Genomic DNA, 20095 nt, shown 5'->3' on the forward strand with positions numbered 1-20095 from the left:
CGCTGTGGCTGCGATGGAGGTCCCGGCCTCTCGGCTCCGCTGGGCGATAACGTTATTCCACACACGCCCCACACATAGCGGTAACGGCAGGAGCGGCGGCCAGTGCGCAGGCGCCTGGGGAAGGGCGAGGAGCCCGGCCCTATCCCCGCTCCGGCTCCGACCCGGCGGCCTCTCACTGCGCAGGCGCCAAGCGCAGACAATGAAAGGGGTTGTGCAGAGGGTCTCCCGCAGGCTTTCCCAGGTCCTACTGCGCACGCGTGCCTCCAAGACCCGCTGGAACAATGAAGAAGGACCCCAGCATTAGCGGGCACCGCAACTCACTGGGACTACAGTTCCCAGCGGGCAGCGCGCCAACTCCGAGGGGAGGTCGGGTTGCTGGGCATGCTTGGATTTGTAGTGTGAGCCGCCTTTCACAATCTAGGCTCTTTGGGAGATGTTTAGAGCTGCTTTCTCTTGAGAATGTATTTGGCCGTTTTGACAAACGTCGTGAAGAGTGCAGAGCTTGTTATTTGCGTCTTTCAGAAGCTTCAAGGCTCGAATGCTTGTATGCACATGTCGAAGGGTCCAGGCCTTGCTGTCAGTAGGGTGAGGTCCAACAGCAGGATGGGATGAAGGCAGGACTAAGCCAGGAAAAGGGCGGAGCCTCCTAACAGTCCCTTGGCAACCGGATCCGGCCAGCGAGCCGTTGCAGCCTGTGTGCTCGGGGCGCGGTGCCCTCTGGGAATTGTAGTGTCCTTGGAAGGGCTCCCGGGAAAGTGGAGGCTGCAAGCCCGCAGTCTGTGAACCACAAGTCCCGTCATCCACCAGGAGGGCCAGTGGGTGGGAAGGCTGAGACCCTCTGAGTGGGGTTCCAGGCTCCCCGTTGACAGCCGCGGCAGGAAACAGGCAGGTCCTGCCGGGGCGCCAAGGCCTCCTGTCCTCGGAGGGGGATCCCTGGACACTGTCCCACCTCACTCCCCTCGCTGGACCCCGAGTCTGCGCATGGAGAAGTCCCTGGAGAACTCTACCCTGGAGGAGTCTCTGGGGCAATACCAGCTGAGTCTCCAGGGTGAGTTGCCCCTAACCCTGCGCCTTACCCCCCGGGGACCAGGGCCTGGTGGGCGGGAGCTGGCCAGGTGCCTGACCTAACACCCCAACGGGCCCCACCTCAGCCAGGACGCGGAGGAAGAAGATGGGTGTTGCTGTGATTTTTGAGGGAGGGAGAAAGTTTGCTTTTACTATTAACCAATGGCGTTTCCCTTGACTCCCTGGGTCACCTGTCCAACTCCCTGATGTTGATTTAAGCACCTTTGTTGTCCAGTGCCAGCAGAAACTCTTGCACGGCTCTGCACTAGGCCACTTTTGCCCAGTTCCCACACTTGGCTCTTTAATAAGTTCCTAATTCATACTTTGTACACATTCAAATTACGGAGTATGGGATTGAATGGGATTTATTGGACCAGGGACAACACACAACACCAATAATTATTTTCATCACAGCAGCTTTATTTCGTTGTCTAGGGCCTACTAGACTCTAGGCTATTTACATATATTAAATCATTTAAAACGTCAAACAAACTTATGAATATTCCTACTTTACACATGGGGAAATGGAGCTGTAAAGACATGAAGGTAGGGCAAAGCCCACACAGAGACAGAGCCAGGTGTTAGATTCAGCCAGGCTCGTTTGAAAAGCCTGTTTTCCTTTATTAATCATATCATAATTACTATGACTGAAACCTTGTTTAGTTCACTCAGATTTTCTTAGTGTAGTACTAATGAATGAGTGTCTATAGAAGTACATACTTGTCGATAGTCTTTCATCTTGGACATCATAATATAATAACATCTAGAAACTTTGGTTCTGTTATTTTACAGTTATGGTGTTGTTTACAGGGTTATTGTGAGGAGCAAATGAAATAATCTGTGTAAAGCAATCATTTTCAGACTTTTCTTACTGTTTCTCATCAGTAAGAAATACATTTTATATGGGATTATATACTATATATGTGTATATATATACATATATATATACTAGAGGCCCTGTGCATGAAAATTCGTGCACTGGGGGGTGTCCATCAGCCCAGCCTGCACCCTCTCACAGTCGGGAGCCCTTGGGGGATTTCGGACTGATGGCTTAGGCGGGGAGTGGGCCTAAGCCGTCAGTGGGACATCCTTAGTGCTGTCGCAGAGGCGGGAGAGGCTCTTGCCTGCTGTGAACCTGGCTTCTGGCTGAGCAGCGTTCCCCCTTGTGGGAGCGCACTGACCACCAGGGGGCAGCTCCTGTGTTGAGCGTCTGCCCCCTGGTTGTCAGTGTGCGTCATAGCGACTGGTCATTCTGTCGTTCGGTCAATTTGCATATTAGCCTTTTATTATATAGGATATGTATATATACTAAATGAAAATTTCATTAAAGAATATTCTACTAAAGTAAACCATTCTATTTTTTTGTGTGTGTTTTTGTGTTGCCTTTCCTTAACCCTCATGACCAATAGTTTAAAAAATTATTTAATGCATATAGAACGCTGACTCATTTATTTATTTTATTTTGTTAATCTTCACCTGAGGATATTTTTCCACTGATTTTTAGAGATCGTGCAAGGGAAGGGGAGAGATGGAGAGAGGAGCATCGATGTGAGAAAGACACATCAGTTGTTGCCTCCCGCACCCAGCCCGCAGGGCTGCGGATTGAACCTGCCACTGAGGTACATGCACATGCCCGGAATCGGACCTGGGGCCCATCAGTCCGCGGGATGACGCTCTATCCACTGAGCCAATTAATTGAGTGCCTACTATGTGTTAGGCATACGAGGTGCTGGGGATACAATAAGTAACTAAACAAAATCCCTGTCCTGTTGGAGCCCCTGGATTAGTGGGGGAGAAAGACAACAAACAAATAAAATAATTACAGATTACTCTGGTAGAAAATGAGGGTAAAGATCAGTGCTTGGCAACTAAGAAGCACTCATTAAATGTTAGCTGCTCTTTATGCTTGGTACTTGCAGCAAAGGGAGGATTTTTCAAGGAGATTAGAAAGTTTATTTTCAAGTGACTCTAAACTTTGTAAGAGTTATTAATTATTGTTCCCATTGTCAGCAGTGTTAGAAACTGTCAACATTCTCAGTATCCACACTGCAAGAGTAAAAGGATTGGTCTTAATGAAGGTATTCACCCTACTCATGTTTCAAGAAAGGTTAGATACAGAAATAATCACTTCTAACTTTTTAAACAAATTAATTTCAGACAGTAAGGGAGAGGGAGAGAGAGATAGAAACACCAGTGATGAAAACCACGGATCGGCTGCCTCCTGCTCGCCCCCCACTAGGGTCCAAGCCCTCAATCTGGGCCCGGGTACTTACCCCGCCAGGAATCAACTGTGACCTCCCAGTTCATAGGTCAATGCTCAACCATTGAGCTACGCTGGCCAGGCTAACTTTTTATTTGAAAGCAAGAAAAATGCAGTGCACAGTGATAATATGAGTGATTTTGTTTAATTTTTGAGGTTGGCAAAAAATTTTTGTTTTGCATTATAAATGACTCCTAATGTTTGTCCTTCTTTGATCTTATTTTGAATTTTTATGTAAGCATCAGAGGCCATTTAATATTAGGCATTTTAATGCAGTGGTTAGTTTCAAACTAATGTTATAGTACTATGTTTAATACCCATGAAGAGTTTTCATTCAAAGCTAATACATTTTAAAATAAATTTGAAATTTAGTGTGCTAACAGTATAAAATAGAATACTTGGAATTAAGAGCAGACATAAAGCAAAGGAAAAGGTTAACTTAAAAAAACAACAACTTTAGACCAGCTGGCAAGGCTCAGTAGTTGAGCGCTCACCTATGAACCAGGAGTTCATGGTTCGGTTCCCAGTCAGGGCACATGCACGGGTTGCAGGCTCGATCCCCAGTGTGGGGCGTGCAGGAGGCAGCCGATCAGTGATTCTCTCTCATCATTGATGTTTCCATCTCTCTCTCCCTCTCCCTCCCTCTCTGAAATCATTAAAAGTATTTAAAACAAAACAAAACAAAATCCCCCCCAAAACAAAAAACTTTAGTGATAGTTTTAACAATGAATCAAGAAGTGGCACCTGATTTTTCATGGGTTTTCAGGACTTTGTTACTTATTTAGTAGCATTTTTGTGTTTATGTAGCTTATATAACAACTCATGGAAAGAAACAAAAAAGCTAATTTTGACATAAAGCATAGTTAGAAGTTCTTCACTTCATACCTATAAATCAGGGGTCCTCAAACTTTTTAAACGGGGCCAGTTCACTGTCCCTCAGACCGTTGGAGGGCCGGACTATAGTTTAAAAAAAAACTATGAACAAATTCCTATGCACACTGCACATATCTTATTTTGAAGTAAAAAAACAAAACGGGAACAAATACAATATTTGTATTTGCATGTGGCCCGCGGGCCGTAGTTTGAGGACCCCTGCTATAAATTATCTCTTTTAAATAGGATCTTCCTTCAAGTCAAAATGTGTGTTTCTGAAGAGGGTATGGTTGCATTATTTTATATGGGGAACTTCGTGATTTTGAGTGTTGGTGCCTAATAACTTGAGAATTATGTTGTTATTATGCAATCAGATAAAATGCAAGTTCAAGTTCTTTTGAATTGTTTTGTGTTGGTTTTGTTGGCTTGGTTTTATCTATCTGCTATCACTTCCCCAAAATGTCTTGCCTGGTTCATGAGCAGAGAAAAAGCTAATCAGCATTCTTGGTCTTTCCTCACAAGTTATTGCTCTGGTTTCTAAATAACTGTACATGCAATCATTGCTAACAGCCCTTCATTTACTGTGTATTCAGCCAGGAAGTAGCCACATAAAAATGCAAAATGTTTTCACAATTTTCCATGCTAGTCCCTCATTTTTTTTCCTCTTTCATTTGCTTTAAATATAATTGGGGGCCTGGCCAGTGTTGCTCAGTGGTTGCTCATTGACCTAATCATTTTATATGCCGACTCCCCCTATCTCAACATTTTGGTGTTTCGGGCTCTAGATTGAGTTTGTGGAAGAGTGTGATGTAGTCAGAGGAAGAGAATGTGGAACTAGGAGCCAGGTCACTGACTCTTACTGTTGCTTGGCTGACAAACATCTGTTACCTTAGGCAAGTTATTAACTATTCCTGGATTCTTGGTCTTTATCTAAAAAATAAAGTTGGGCCTATTTGGGAATTATGGCCTTTAGGAGTCAAACACATGACAGAATGTGTGTAGCTGCCCTAACCGGTTTGGCTCAGTGGATAGAGTGTTGGCCTGTGGACTGAAGGGTCCCAGGTTCGATTCCAGTCAAGGGCATGTACCTTGGTTGTGGGCACATCCCCAGTAGGGAGTGTGCAGGAGGCAGCTGATGGAAGGTCCCAGGTTCGATTCCGGTCAAGGGCATGTACCTTGGTTGCTGGCACATCTCCAGTAGGAGGTGTGCAGGAGGCAGCTGGTCGATGTTTCACTCTCATCGATGTTTCTAACTCTCTATCCCTCTCCCTTCCTCTCTGAAAAAATCAATAAAATATATTTAAAAAAAAATAAAAAAAGAAAGAATGTGTGGAGCTGCCAGTGGAAGACATGAGGGAATGTGAGGCTTGTGGCAGAACTGGGCAGTTTATACTTGTTCTCAAAACAATCCATTTCTCTCTTGCTTCCTCCTTCTTTCCTTCCTTTTTCTTCTCCTTTCCTCCCACACTGTTCCTTCCAATCAAAACACATGAGAGCCCAGCTGGCGTGACTCAGTGGTTGAGCGTCGACCTATGAACCAGGAGGTCACGGTTCGATTCCGGTCAGGGCACTGCAGGAAATTGCAGAGGTTTAATGACATTCCTTGAGGCTTGATCCCCAGTGGGGGACGGGCAGGAGGCAGCCAGTCCGTGATTCTGTCTCATCATTGATGTTTCTCTCTCTCTCTTCCTCTCCCTTCTTCTCTGGAATTGATAAAAGTAACTTAAAAAAAAGAAAAGAAAGAAAGAAAGAAAAACACACGTGAGAGCTGGTTCTTGCTCCGGGCATCACTCTCAGACCCCTGGATCTCTAATGTTCCTTCCATCATCACTAGGTTGGAGTGTCTGAATGATAATGGTTATGTTTCTCTCTAGTTAAAATAACAGAATAACAGTGAGGAGTGGAACTAGTTCATAGAAGGTGAAAGGTTGAAAATGGAAATAAAATATATAATTTGGGGGTGATTCTTTTTTATTTTTTTATTTTTTGGTAAATTGATCTGATTTGAGAAAACGGAAGATAATGTCAGTGTCCTGTGTTTTGCTTGCATACGATTAGCACATCTCTCCAGAGTCCACAAAGTGTGTTTTCCCTCCCAGGGAGGACTCACATCTGCAGGACGCCTGTGTGAACCTTGCTAGCCAATAATTTGGTCACTGGATTAGTCAACAGTGATATCATCTGGACCTTTGGCAAACTTACAAAAAAATATGTGTGTAACTTGGGCAGAAGTTCTTCTTTTTCTCAGTTTTACTCCTCAGACTTGTATTTCTTCTTTTACTTCTTCTTTCCCTCTCTTTCCCCTCCTCCTCCGCTTCCTCCTCCTTCAACCTCTCTTCTTTTCTTCTTTTTTGCTCTTCTTGAATGTTTTCTGAATATTTTTATATTCTGCGCGCACACACACACACATTCTCCACAGCTAATGTTTGCTTATTTGTTTGTCTTACTGTCAGCCTCATTGAGACCAAGACAGGCAGCAATATAATAAAGCCTCTGAAGCATTCATTATGAAATGACAAAATTATGTTGGTAATTCAGCGCAGATGGAAACATCTCTGTTTTCTAAAAATTAAAAAACACAGAATGGGCCCTAACCAGTTTGGCTCAGTGGATAGAGCGTCGGCCTGAGGACTGAAAGGTCCCAGGTTCGATTCTGGTCAAGGGCATGTACCTTGGTTGCAGGCAAATCCCCAGTGGGGGGTGTGCAGGAGGCAGCTGATCGATGTTTCTTTCTCATTGATGTTTCTGACTCTCTATCTCTCTCCCTTCCTCTCTGTAAAAAATCAATAAAATATATTTTAAAAAAACACGGAATGGTTTGGCTGTTAAATAAGGATTGGTAATGCAAATAAAACTTGTAAGCATCTGAGTTCCTTTTTTGCTGATGAAATTTAAATTACATATATTCATTTTTTGCTTTATATACTCACATGACTTTTCTTAGTAATTTTAACTTTTGTGGCCATTTCTTTTACCAGAATAAGAAAAAGGCAGTAAAATTCCAATTTTCTTTCCCTCCCACTGAGGAGGTGAGGTAGGCAAAAGACAGGACTTAGCGTGCAAAAAAGTAATTAGAAATTCCTAGCATCATCTAGAACAGTGATGGCGAACCTTTTGAGCTCGGCGTGTCAGCATTTTGAAAAACCCTAACTTAACTCTGGTGCCGTGTCACATATAGAAATTTTTTGATCTTTGCAACCATAGTAAAACAAAGACTTATATTTTTGATATTTATTTTATATATTTAAATGCCATTTAACAAAGAAAAATCAACCCAAAAAATGAGTTTGCGTGTCACCTCTGACACGCGTGTCATAGGTTCGCTATCACTGATCTAGAATCAAACATGGCCAAGTGTTATGAAGTTGTAAGGACATTTGTACATGTTCTTGGACAGAAAGAAGAGATTGAGTCGTTTTCAAGCTATTGAGATACTGAGAATAATTATATATCATCTTGGGATGTTTACAAGACATGCTCTCAGCACTTTGCTAAGGTTTTTAACCTTTCAACTTAGTGATACTCCTTTCAGGGTCAAAAGGTGGAGAAAGAAGCCCTAGCCTGTTTAGCTCAGTGGACAGAGCATTGGCCTGTGGGCTGAAGGTTCCCTGGTTCGATTCCCGGTCAAGAGCATGTACTTGGGAACGTGTGGGAGGCAACCAATTGATGTGTCTCTCTCACATCGATGTTTCTCTCTCTCTCTCTGTCTCTCCCCCTCTCTTCCCCTCTCTCCGAAAATCAATGGAAAAATATCCTCAGGTGAGGAGTAACAACAACAAAACAAACAAACAAACAGAAAGGTAGAGAAAGTAGCTTGAAATGCACTTGTGCACGTACCCACGCAACCTTTATGACTGATTATAACTGCGCTTCATCTCAGCCCACTGGAATGTTTAAAGGAATAGCCACCCAGGTTAGCTCTGAAAAATGGCTTTGGAATAGAACAAGTGTTTCATGTGTGAGGCCTTGGAATGACATGAAACGGAATCTGAATTCCACGTTCTCGACGACAGTGGGTAGAGATATGACACCTGCCTGGACATCTGGACCAGAAGGGCCCCAACACCACTGCTGTGCTCGGCGAGCTCGTGTCCTGCCTGCTCTCCACCAAGAGGGGCTGCCGTTACAGGACAGTAACGGGGTGGGTATGATGGACGTCTCTCCTCAAGACTGAACACGAGCTGTCTTATTCGATTGATCTGAACCAATAGATCTCGTCCTAGCTGGTGTGGCTCAGTGGATAGAGCATCGACTTGTGGACCAAAGGGTTTGATTCCAGTCACAGGCTCCTCCCCAGCCCAGGCCCTGGTTGGGGCGTTTGCAGGAGGCTGAGAAACCACAGTCCTGAAGGAAGCCTTTGCTCACAGCCCTTGCTCCGCCCGAGTCAGACTCGAGAATCATTACAATTAAGGATACAGATTGTACTGGCTGGTGATTGTGCCCGTGTTCTGCCAGTCTGGCTAGGATTACTTCTTCATCAATGGAAAGTGACAGGTGCATAAGTCCTCCCAGCCGGTGCCAGAAGAATGCCAGGTGTAGCCCTCAGACTGCATTGAGCCAATCTCCTTGATTTGCCAACATCCATGCATCATTCATGAGCGCCCAGACACTGCTTCCTTAAGATGTTTGCATTCTTGCTCGGATTATCTTTCACTCCCGGCGCCAACCACTTGAGCACATTTGTCGGCTATTAAGAGTCTTATGGTAGTATTTTCTTTGGGATTTTTTTTTTTTTGTCTATATACTGCTTTTGATGTCTCTCACTACGGTCATGGCCATTGACAAAGCTGGCTTTGTCTGATTTTGGATGAGGCTGTTGTATCTTGGTTGTAGTACCTGTCAGTCCCTGAGTGAGCAGTGACAGTAATCTCCTGAACCAGGCTGAGGCCCAGGCAGGGTGGACAGACACATGTATCTCTTATCTCCCCGTGGTCTCAGTTTCCTGCTGGCCTGCCTGAGTCTGAGCTGGTTCTGAGAACCCTGATGCGTCTCTTGTCTCCGCCCGGGGCGGTCGGGTTGATGGCCTGTTTTCTCAGGGACAGCTGGGCGCTTCACAGGGTGTGGCTCCCTGTCCCCTGTCACCAGGCTAATCCCCCTGCACATCCCCCGGTACAGATGGACAATGTAGAGATTAATAATTCACAGTATGTGGATAAGGGTGATCCTCGCTAGACTGGGACATACTTGCCTTTTGTTCCAAAACATCTTGATGATGAGACACCCAATGGTGAGCCAGGAGTTAGAAGTAGAGAAACTGGATAAAAAAATAAAAAATGAACAAGACAGACTTCATTTGTCAGCAATCAGCAGCTGACTAACCTGTTCGGGGCTCATCGCACTGCCTGATGTTTGGATAGTGGACAAGCAGAAATATTGTTTACTGACACCTGTGTTCATATGATTTTTGTAGCACCCAGAGCTCCTATTGGTGTTTGTAGTCATAACCGAGTTGACATTCAGCCCGGGTTTGGTCCCGGGGAGGAGAAATCAGGGTGCTCCGTGAAATACCCTTTCTGTCCTCTCAGGAGAGAAGCGGAAATGAGTGTCCTTTCTGCTCTCTGGGTTAGAGGCAGATGACGCTGTGCCCATTAGCAGTGGGATAGCGGATAGCTGGCAGGTCCTGTGTAATCTGGTTCCCTTGTGTGTGCGCAGCAGGTACCGCATCTGGGGGGCAGAGTTCCGAATAGGACTTATGGGGCCTTCAGTTGCAGTGGCTCCAGTGGAAGAGCAATGGGGTTTCCTCTGTCTAGACCAGCGGTTCTCAACCTGTGGGTCGCAACCCGTTTGGGGGTCAAACGACCCTTTCACAGGGGTCGCCTAAGACCGTCGGAAAACACATCTATAATTACATATTGTTTTTGTGATTAATCACTATGCTTTCATTATGTTCAATTTGTAACAATGAAAATAACATCCTGCATATCAGATATTTACATGACGATTCTTCACAGTAGCAACCTTACAGTGATGAAGTAGCAACGAAAATAATTTTATGGTTGGGGGTCCCCACAACATGAGGAACTGTATTAAAGGGTCGCGGCATTAGGAAGGTTGAGAACCACTGGTCAGAATCATTGGAGCATTATTATTCCTCAGGATTAACTCTGTTCGTCCAAGTGTATAACACATGTTTTGAAATAGAGTATTGAAATAACGTAAAAATATCACGTACCCTTAGCAATATCTCAGTACTTCACATAATACTGTTTTCATGGTGCAATTTGACACGTCTTTGAAGGTTAGAAATTCTAAAAGATTAAACAAGACATTGCAGACGTTAGAGAGGGGATCAGTGGGCTTATCAAACTCTGTCATCGTCGTAATCTGATGAAAGAACTCTGCCTTTAGGGACTTTCAACTATGCAATTTTTTTTTCAGATTTCCTTTATTTTTCCTAATTTATCACATTAGCTTTTAGTCAGATTAGGTATAAATAAGTAATTACCCTTTGTCTTGGAGGTGAAGTCATTCGATACCTCCCGGAGCACACATTTAACGTTAGTCAGACCCTCTGTTTCCTTTCTAATGGAGGCAGCTGAGATAAGTGCTTCATTCATAGATCGAAGTGCATAAATCTAAAGCTCTGTGCACTAAGTTGCTTATCATGTGACACTTTGATTTCCCTTTTCCATTAACAAGTGTCTTTAGAGCATGTGCAGTTATTGGAAAACCATTGCTGCTTCTCATTTTGCTCAAGTCAGGAAGGCATCCCCTCTGGACGTCTCTTAAACTCCCGGTGAGTAACCGGAGGCCAGGCTGGCTGAGTCATCAGCACCGAATTCCCATTAGAGCAGTGGTTCTCAACCTTGGCTGCACATTAGAATCACCTGGGAATCTTTTTAAAATCCTGATTTCTGGGCCTCATCCTCCGGAAATTCTGTTTCTTTGTTATGGGGTGGGGCCACCACATTAGTAAAAAAGAAACAGAATTTCCGGAGGATGAGGCCCAGAAATCAGGATTTTAAAAAGATTCCCAGGTGATTCTAATGTGCAGCCAAAGTTGAGAACCACTGCCCTAGAGTCAGCTACCCTGGGTTTGTAACCCCAGTTCTGATACTCCCTAGTTCCTAGAACAATGTCCAATACCTCATAGAGCCTCAGTTCTTCACCTATAAAATGGATAGTTATTGCCTCATAGGGCCCTTATGAGGAGGAAATGATTAATCTGTATGTAGTGCTAAGGGAAGCTCCTGCCACAGGGTAAGTGCTGTCATGGTATTATTATTGCTATATTCATTTCAAACGGGCCGGATCCGGCCCGCGGGCCGTAGTTTGCCCATGGCTGGCTTAGACTCTAAGCCTTAGAGAAAGGTCTGTGTGGCAACAGGGTTGGTATGGAGAGAAATGTAGTGATAGATTCACCAGGTCTGTTGTGTAGATGAGCAATAGCATTTCATCAGATTAGTGTTGAACCTTGACCTAAAGACCTGTCCTCTTTAGTTTAATCCAGGTAGAAAATGAGTTTCTCTAAGGGAAGACCTATACTAGATATTTTGTAATATATGGTGTATTTTAGGGTGTATTTTCTTCTAGTAAGTTATGGTTATTTTTTCTTTTCTATAATTTGAAATGAATGAGCTTGGAGAAAATGGAATCTGTTTCCCAAGGTCCTGGAGAATATATGTTTATAAATATTTTTCCAGCGATAATTGGTAATGAAAAGGTAGGTGTTTTGTGGCTTTCTTAGGGTTCCCATATAGGAAGCAAGGAAGAGGAGCTTTTTCTCATGAGGACACAAGGAGAAATAGGTCTAGGTTGTCAAAGAAGGACCTGGATCAAAAGATGGCAACCTCATTGCCGTCATTGTTGTGAGTTGCTCTTACTTAGAGAAAGTACCGTCTCCTCTGAAGAACTTAAGAATTGTTTAAATGGAATCCATTTGAAATAGATAATAGGTGTGCATGAACCTGAGTGGGAATTTATGTTTTTTTTAACATAATTATATATACTAGTATATATATCGCAAATTAATGAGTTAAAAAATAATTTTCAAATACAGATGTCAAGATTTGAAAATGGTGACTGAAATCCGGCCTCCACCTCTAATGTACGAAGAACATTTTATGTTATAGTTACAGTTTTCTGGGTTGAAACCAGCGAATTTAATCATGAGATTAGAAGAAATTTTATTTATCTATTTATTTATTTTTTAAAATATATTTTATTGATTTTTTACAGAGAGGAAAAGAGAGATATAGAGAGTCAGAAACATCGATGAGAGAGAAACATCGATCAGCCGCCTCCTGCACATCTCCTACTGGGGATGTGCCCGCAACCCAGGTACATACCCTTGACCGGAATCGAACCCGGGACCCTTCAGTCTGCAGGCCGACGCTCTATCCACTGAGCCAAACCGGCTTCGGCGAGATTAGAAGAAATTTAAACCTGAAATCAATGAAATTACCAATTGGTTGCTTGGTGCTCCAGTTGATATTCATGTAAAAATACCCACTACAGTAGAGTAGAACTATTAGTCATATATCACTGCTGTCATTAGCATAGTTCTGCTATGAATGTAAGACTTGGATCCTTTGCTGAAAGTGTTTTGTGGCTAGTGTTTCCCTGATAATTATTCCGGTTATCTATTGCTATGTAACAAACCACCCCAAACCTTGGCGGCTGAAAGCAACAACCCTGGAGGGTCCACGGGGCTGTTAGCAGGGCTGGGCTTCTCTCTTTCTCGTGTGGTCTCGGGGCCTCTCCTTCCCACAAGGCCTCTTCACAGTATCACCAGCGGGGTAGCCAGACTTCCTACTTGTGGCTCAGGGCTCACAAAGCAACCATCCAAGAGGGAGGAAGCAGAACCTACCAGCACTTTAAAGCCCAGTCCTGCTCTGGCCGGAGGTAGCTTGCACCGCATTGTGTTGGTTAATGCCTTACAGACCTGCTCAGTTTCAACAACGTGGGAGAGAAGGGTGTGAGGCTGGGGCCTGGGGACCATTTTTAGAGATGAACTACTATAGTCATCTGCCCTAAAATACTTTGTTTTAAACTGTATGTGAAGTATGTGCTGGTGAGTGTAAGCTTCAATGCTAGTGTTGGTCAGTTGCACTAACCAGGAATTGCTACACGAGATGTCCTCAGCCAGCAGTACATGCGAAGGGCTGGTCTACAGGAGCTGCCACTAAAGGCATCTAGTTATTCAAATCCTGATTGAAAACTCGGCCAGGCAGTTGGCTGTCTCTTGCCGGAGGAGGGACGTCGGGCCCACAGGGACAAGGAGGCTTCCCTGGGCAGATGCTGGGTGTGGTGGGGTCCCTCTTGTGGGTTCTGCCACCCAGCCCAGTGTCCCCAGGAGGATTAGGGAGTCTTTGTCTCTTTGTCTCCTTGGTTAGTGGGTTAGAGAGGAGCTCTCCCATTCAGTCCTCCTGCTGATAGTACTGTATGTAGTGAGTATCAACCACTGAGGTGTCCGTGACCTTAGAGATCAAGTCTAATCTTCAGCCCTGAATTTAACCTTCCCTCGCTTCCTCCAGCACATTCCTCAGCAAGCCAGAAGCAGAACTCGGCCTTTCCCCGTAAAGTTTCAGAAGGATTGCTTCTCCCTTAGAAACTGCCCTGTGGAGTGTGGGTGCATGTGTCCGCCCAGACTTCTGCAGCCTCACTCTCTCCTTGTTATTGCAGAACGTGTGAGGAGAACCTTTCACCACCTGAGAGAGTACAATGCCACTGTTAGAGGTGGTGCACTGGAGCCTCCTATTAGCGCTGAAGGAGGAAGTGAGGACACTGGGACTGCCTGGCACGAGCTACAGCACAGCCACGCCGGTGAGTTGGATGCAGCCCTCACCCGGGTGACCCACAGGGAATTCTTTAAACTCCGTATGGTAACAACTCCAGCCCCTCTCCACTCCAGGATTTTATCCCTGGAACACAAATCAGCTAATGCAATTCCTTGCTTAATTTTTTTCCCTTTGACTTCCCAATGCCTATATAGGCCAGAGTCCAAAATTCTTAGTATATCATAGCAACTTTTTCATAGATGGCTCCAAGCGACCTTCCAGCCTCGTTTTTCTAGCCTCCTTCCAACATCCATCTTGCAAGGCATGCTCTAGTCAGACCAACCTACTGGCCATGCTCCTATGCTTTTGATGTGCATGCCTTCTACTGGAATTTGCCTCCCCCTTTTCTGCTTAGTGATCTCCTGTTCGTCCTGTACAGTGTTATCTTCTCTGTGAAAACAGGTACAATTAGGTGCTTCCTCTTTTTGTAACACTATCTATGGCTCTAGGTCTACATACAAACTTATATTGTTTTATATCTATTAGTGTATCATCCTTGCCCAGTGGAGTCTTAGCTCCTAAGTGGGCAAGGTTTCCTCACCTTTGCTTTGCATCCCCTGTTCTTGATGCATAATGTGTGTTTAAACAATATTTGTTAGATGGATGGGAGAATGGCTGGGTGACGATAAACCATGGATCGCCAATAAGGTTAATAAACACATTGCTTCTGCCTTGTAGTTATTCAACTCAAAGCCTTGTTGTACCAACAAGCAACTAAGGAAAATGAGGTGTCTCCATCAAGAAGAAAAATGTCCCCTTTGGTAAGTATCAACATTTGCAACCCAACGAAAGCATTATTTTTCTAACTGTGTTTTAACTGTGCAGTGTCATTTTAGTAGGAAATGTGGTAGGCCAGTTCTGAGCAGGGCGTTCTGATAATGTAAATACAGCATAAGAAGAAATTATTTTCCCTCTGATGATTTTAGCTGCAGAAGAGAGACTTCTATGGCAGAGGGAATCCTGGTTTTTTATTTTATTCTTCACTTGAGAAACATGAGTGAGGAAATAGTTTAGAGAATTTACTTTGCAACTATTAGCAAATATAAAAAAGGGACAATATGTGGAAAAGATTAGCCATTTCTTTTTTAGAGGGCTATATTTGTGTTTGATCGTTTTTAGAATTTACTTAATTATAATTCCAGCTGTCCTTTGTAATACGCTTTTATTGTGAATGTCAAAACCGAAGTTTGTAATCTTATTCTACGTTTAAAAACACATGGTTATAAAATTGTGTGATACTAGAAGTTAGACCCTATATCTTCTGAAGTTGGATTTTATTGCCATTGCTTTAACAGAGTGTATTACTCCTGATTGAAGCAGTGTAATAGGCTAAAGGCTAAGATAGGTGTGAAGGGAGGTGTGAGGGAAGGATTTGCCAGGTTTAAATGGCCGAAATAGTAGTAAAGACAGAATTTTACTCATGACACACACTTGGCATCAAACACCTGTCTAAATAGTCCCTCCTTCAGGGAGTGGTCCTGCAGCCTTAGCTGCCACTGCTATTCAGTGGAGGTTTCTTGAAGGGACTTTCCCTTTCTTTCAAAACTAGAGGCCCGGTGCATGAAATTCATGCACGGGTAGGGTCTCTAGGCCTGGCTGGCGATCAGGGCCAATCAGGGCCTTCCTTTCCCAGCTGCCAGCTGTTGGCCTGGGCCTTCCTTCATTCCGCACTGCCCCCTGGTGATCAGTGCACGTCATAGCGAGCGATTGAACTCCAGGTCTCCTGGTCCAACTCCTAAGGGATAATTTGCATATTAGGCTTTTAGATAGATAGATAGATAGATAGATAGATAGATAGATGGCTCAAACAGACAGTCCATCCCAGGCTAACTATACTGCTTGGCATTTTTCCACTTGCCATGTGCTTTTTATAACCACTGTCACTTTCCATCTTTAAAAAATGTTCTTATCCCTGAATCTTACCTATTTGTGGAATTTTTAGGATAGAGAAATAAATACTTAGTAGCTGCATGTGATTCAGTCTGTGTTTATATGACGTCAGTGCTAAATTGATATGGAGATGGTATTCATTGACTCTTTGATAAACCCAAACATGCTTAATTTGTTGTTTTTTCTTTAGAGGTCATCAGAATATGAGGAAACCAATATGCCTACTGCTCATAATCTTGTCCCTATCATCTATGATCAGTCCCAATACATTCATCATTTAGAGGCAGAAGTCAAGTTCTGCAAGGTAAGTTTCTCATTAAAAACCTAAACCTAGCCCTGGCCGGTTTGGCTCAGTGGATGGAGCGTCGGCCTGCAGGCTGAGGGGTCCCGGGTTCGATTTTGGCCAGGGGCACATGCCTGGGTTGCGGGCTCGATCCCCAGTGGGGGTTGTGCGGGAGGCAGCCGATCAATGATTCTCTCTCATCATTGGTGTTTCTGTCTCTCTATCCCTCTCCCTTCCTCTCTAAAAATCAATAGAATATATTTTAAATTTATAAAAAACAAAACAACAACAACAACAAAACGTACCTACCTAAATTAAAGTTCATATTAATAATTCCTTATTTATAAAAAAAACAACAACAACAACAAAACGTACCTACCTAAATTAAAGTTTATATTAATAATTCCTTGTGCGAAAATTTACTATTATTAGTCGTCATGTTTATAGCAATTATATTGACAATCGACATGCTTATGATTGGAAAGACTAATATGTATTAGGTTTGGGAATGATACCCTTGACCATGCCATTTCTTTTTTAAAAAAATATTTTTATTGATTTTTTGAGAGAGAGGAAGCATATTAATAATTCCTTGTGCAAAAATTTACTATTATTAGTCTTCATGTTGATAGCAATTATATTGACAATCGCCATGCTTATGATTGGAAAGACTAATATGTATTAGGCTTGGGAATGATACCCTTGACCATGCCATTTCTTTTTTTAAAAATATTTTTATTGATTTTTTGAGAGAGAGGAAGGAATAAGGAGAGAGAGAGAGAGACATCAGTGTGAAGAGTAAAACATAATTGGCTGCTTCCTCCACTCCCCCAACTCCGGATCTTGTCCTGATTGGGAATCAAACCAGCAACCAACTGAGCCACACTGGCCAGGGCAACCATTTCTGATTGCTTAATTTTTCAGTAGTTCATAACTCAACTATGTCTAACATTTTGATAATATGATCTCATGTTTCAGAATTTTTCTATCCACTCCAATTACTTTAGCCCAGCTGATTGAAGAGGCTTCGGAATAGTAATCCCAGTCATTCCCCCACATTTGTCAACCTATTGAAGCTGGGGTGCAGCAGGCAGGGACTTAGGCTACTAGACTAAACCTGCTCCATTGTCAGTATAAAGGTTCTTACCTTGACTTTGAATGATGGGAATGGCTCATGGGGATACTAGTAAACAATGATCAAGAAACCAAATGTGTCACCTATGGCTTGAAATAATAGACAGTTATATATTGCTTGACTCTATGGAGTTTAGTAATGCCATTAATGCCATTGGAGCATTTCTGACTTCCCAAAGTATGTTAAGGTTTTAGTTTTTCTTTCTTTCATTTTTCAATATCAATGCTTCAGGTCATGTGATATTTTTATAGTAGTTACTGATAACTTTTTTAATTACATCTTGACCCATTTAGTGTTGTCATTTTTTTGGATTTTAGAGTACTAGAGGTGTATATTGATATCTCATTGTTTTAATTTCAGTTATCCTCTGATGACATGTAATATTGAACTTTTTTCATATGCTTATTTTCCATTTATATATCTTCTTTGATGAGGTATCTGTAGAGGTGTTTTGCTTATTTTTTCATAGAGTTGTTCATTTTCTTATTGTTGAATTTTAAGAGTTCCTTTTTATTTGGGATACCAGTCATTTATCAGACAGGTCTTTTGCAATTCTTTTCTCCCAGTGTGTGGCTTGTCTTTTGATTCTCTTAACAAAGGCCTTCCACCGAGCAGAAGTTTTTGATTTTAATGAAGTCCAGCTTATCAATTTTCTCCTTTCGTGGATCTCTAAAAATCATTGCCAAACCCAAGGTCACCAACATTTTCTCTATTCTTCTTCTCAGTGTTTTCTAATTTTGTGTTTTACATTCAGACCGATGCTCCCTTTTAAGTTAGTTTTGTGTAAGATTCGTTATTTTTTTGTTTTTTGTTTTTTTGTTTTTTTGTTTTTTTTGCACATCCAAATCTAGTTGTTCCAGAAACATTTGTTCAAAGACCATCTCCATTGAATTGCCTTTGCTCCTTTGTTGTAGATCAGTTGACTATATTGTGAGTCTATTTTGGGGATCACTATTCTGTTCTACTGATTTATTTCTTTATTCTTTTGCAAGTACTATGCTGTTTTGATTTTTGTAGCTTTATAAAAAGTCTTGAAGTCAGGTAGTGTTAGTCCTCCGACTTCATTCTTCTCCATCAGTATTGTGTTGGCTATTCTGTGTTGTTGGGTTTTTTTGTATGTGTTTTTTCCTCTCTATATAAACTTTAAAACCAGTGTGCCAATATCAACAAAACAACATGCTGGGATTTTGATTGGGATTGTTATCTAGAGATAAAGTTGGGAAGAAGTTTCTGAAGAACTTCTTTTAATATTTCTTGTAAGGCAGGTCAACTGCAATATTTCTCAATTTTTATTTGTCTCTGATTTTCTACAGTTTGATATGCTATGGCTGGGTGTAGACTTCTTGGTGTTTTCCTGCTTGGTGTTCTCTGAGTTTCCTGGATCTGTGATTTGGGGCCTATTATTTATTTTGGAAAATTCTTGATCATTGTTGCTTCAAATATTTCTTCTCCTTGGTCTCTTCTCTTTCTGTAATTCACATTACATATATGTTACACCTTTTGTAATTGTCCCACAATTCTTGGATAATCTGGTCTTTTTCATTCTTTGTTTCTCTTTGCATTTCATTTTGAGAAGTTTCTATTGACAGTTCTTCAAGCTCATTAATTCTTTCCTTGGATGTGTCCTGTCTATTAATGAGCCCATCAAGGCACTCTTCATTTCTGTTGTCATGCTTTTTATTTCTAGTATTTCCTTTTGATTCTGTCTTACATATTTAATTTCTCTGCTTGCATTACCCTTACGTTCTTATATGTAGTCCACTTTTTCCACTAGACTCTTTAGCATATTAATGCTAATTATTTGGAGCTAATTAATCTGATAATTCCAACACCTCTGCCATATCCAAATTTGGTTCTGCACTGGCTTAGTCTCTTTAAACTGTTTTAAGTCTTTTAGTGCATCTTGTAATTTTTCATTGAATGTTAAACATGATGTACTGGGTCAAAGTGTTAACATAAAAAGCATTCAGACCTGTAAAGAATTTTGTGACATTTCGCCTGGAGAAACCAAGATGGCAGTATAGGCAAACACCGGAAATTGCTGCCTCCCACATCAAATTCAAAAATACAACTAAAAGACAAAACGGACATCATCCAAAACCACAGGAAGGCTGGCTGAGTGGAAATTCTACAACTAGAAGGAAAGAGAAAAGCACACTGAGACTCAGAGGAGGTGAGGTACGGAGGCGCACGCGGCAAGGGCTGACAACTAAGGACGCGGCTGTCTTTTTGAATCTGGAGGGAGTCACAAGCCCCCGACTGCTCTGAACTCCAGTTCCGGGAAGTCTCTGGGGACCCAGACTCATACGGGGAGAAACTGGACTGTCTGGCAGCGGGCAGAACTTGGAACTCGAGGGCGGCTTTCTCTCAAAGGTGCTTGCAGCCATTACCAGGACACTGAGACACGGGGCCCCGTAGGGCAGGGCTGAGGATCAGCCATAGCTGCTTGCTCCGCCCTGGAGATCCCGCCCCACCCAAACTGCCGCAGAGGCTTTTGCATATGAATGCCCTGGCCCTTTGCAATCTGAAAATTACCTAACAAATTGCAGCTGGGCCAGACAGACCCAGAACTTCCAAGAGAAGGCCCAAGGCCTCACAGCAGCTTGCATTGCTTCACAGCTGGGCCTCATTTGGGCACCCCCAAACCCTAAACAAGGAAGGGGGATCTGCAGATCTCCTTGTAGCTCCTGCTGGGTAGCCTCAGGCAGAGGCTAAATTAGCACCTCCTTAGATCCAAGAGCCAGTGTACCCAGTGGTCAGAGTGGGACCATCCAATTACAACTCCGCAGATCACTCAGGGACACACTCAG

General features: G+C 42.9%; 1 protein-coding gene across 1 annotated transcript in view; it reads left to right on the plus strand.

Moving 5' to 3' along the window:
- The first annotated feature begins 6 nt into the window (after window positions 1–6).
- SDCCAG8 (serologically defined colon cancer antigen 8) overlaps window positions 7–20095 on the plus strand; it is a 98614-nt gene continuing 78525 nt past the window's right edge. The window contains exons 1-4 of the mRNA XM_014530102.1: window positions 7–1048; window positions 13823–13963; window positions 14656–14738; window positions 16058–16171. Coding sequence (XP_014385588.1) covers window positions 982–1048; window positions 13823–13963; window positions 14656–14738; window positions 16058–16171 — 405 coding nt within the window. The 5' untranslated portion in view covers window positions 7–981. The remainder of the gene's footprint in view (window positions 1049–13822; window positions 13964–14655; window positions 14739–16057; window positions 16172–20095) is intronic.

Source organism: Myotis brandtii, unplaced genomic scaffold, assembly GCF_000412655.1.
Source record: "Myotis brandtii unplaced genomic scaffold, ASM41265v1 scaffold717, whole genome shotgun sequence".
NCBI classification, from domain to species: domain Eukaryota; kingdom Metazoa; phylum Chordata; class Mammalia; order Chiroptera; family Vespertilionidae; genus Myotis; species Myotis brandtii.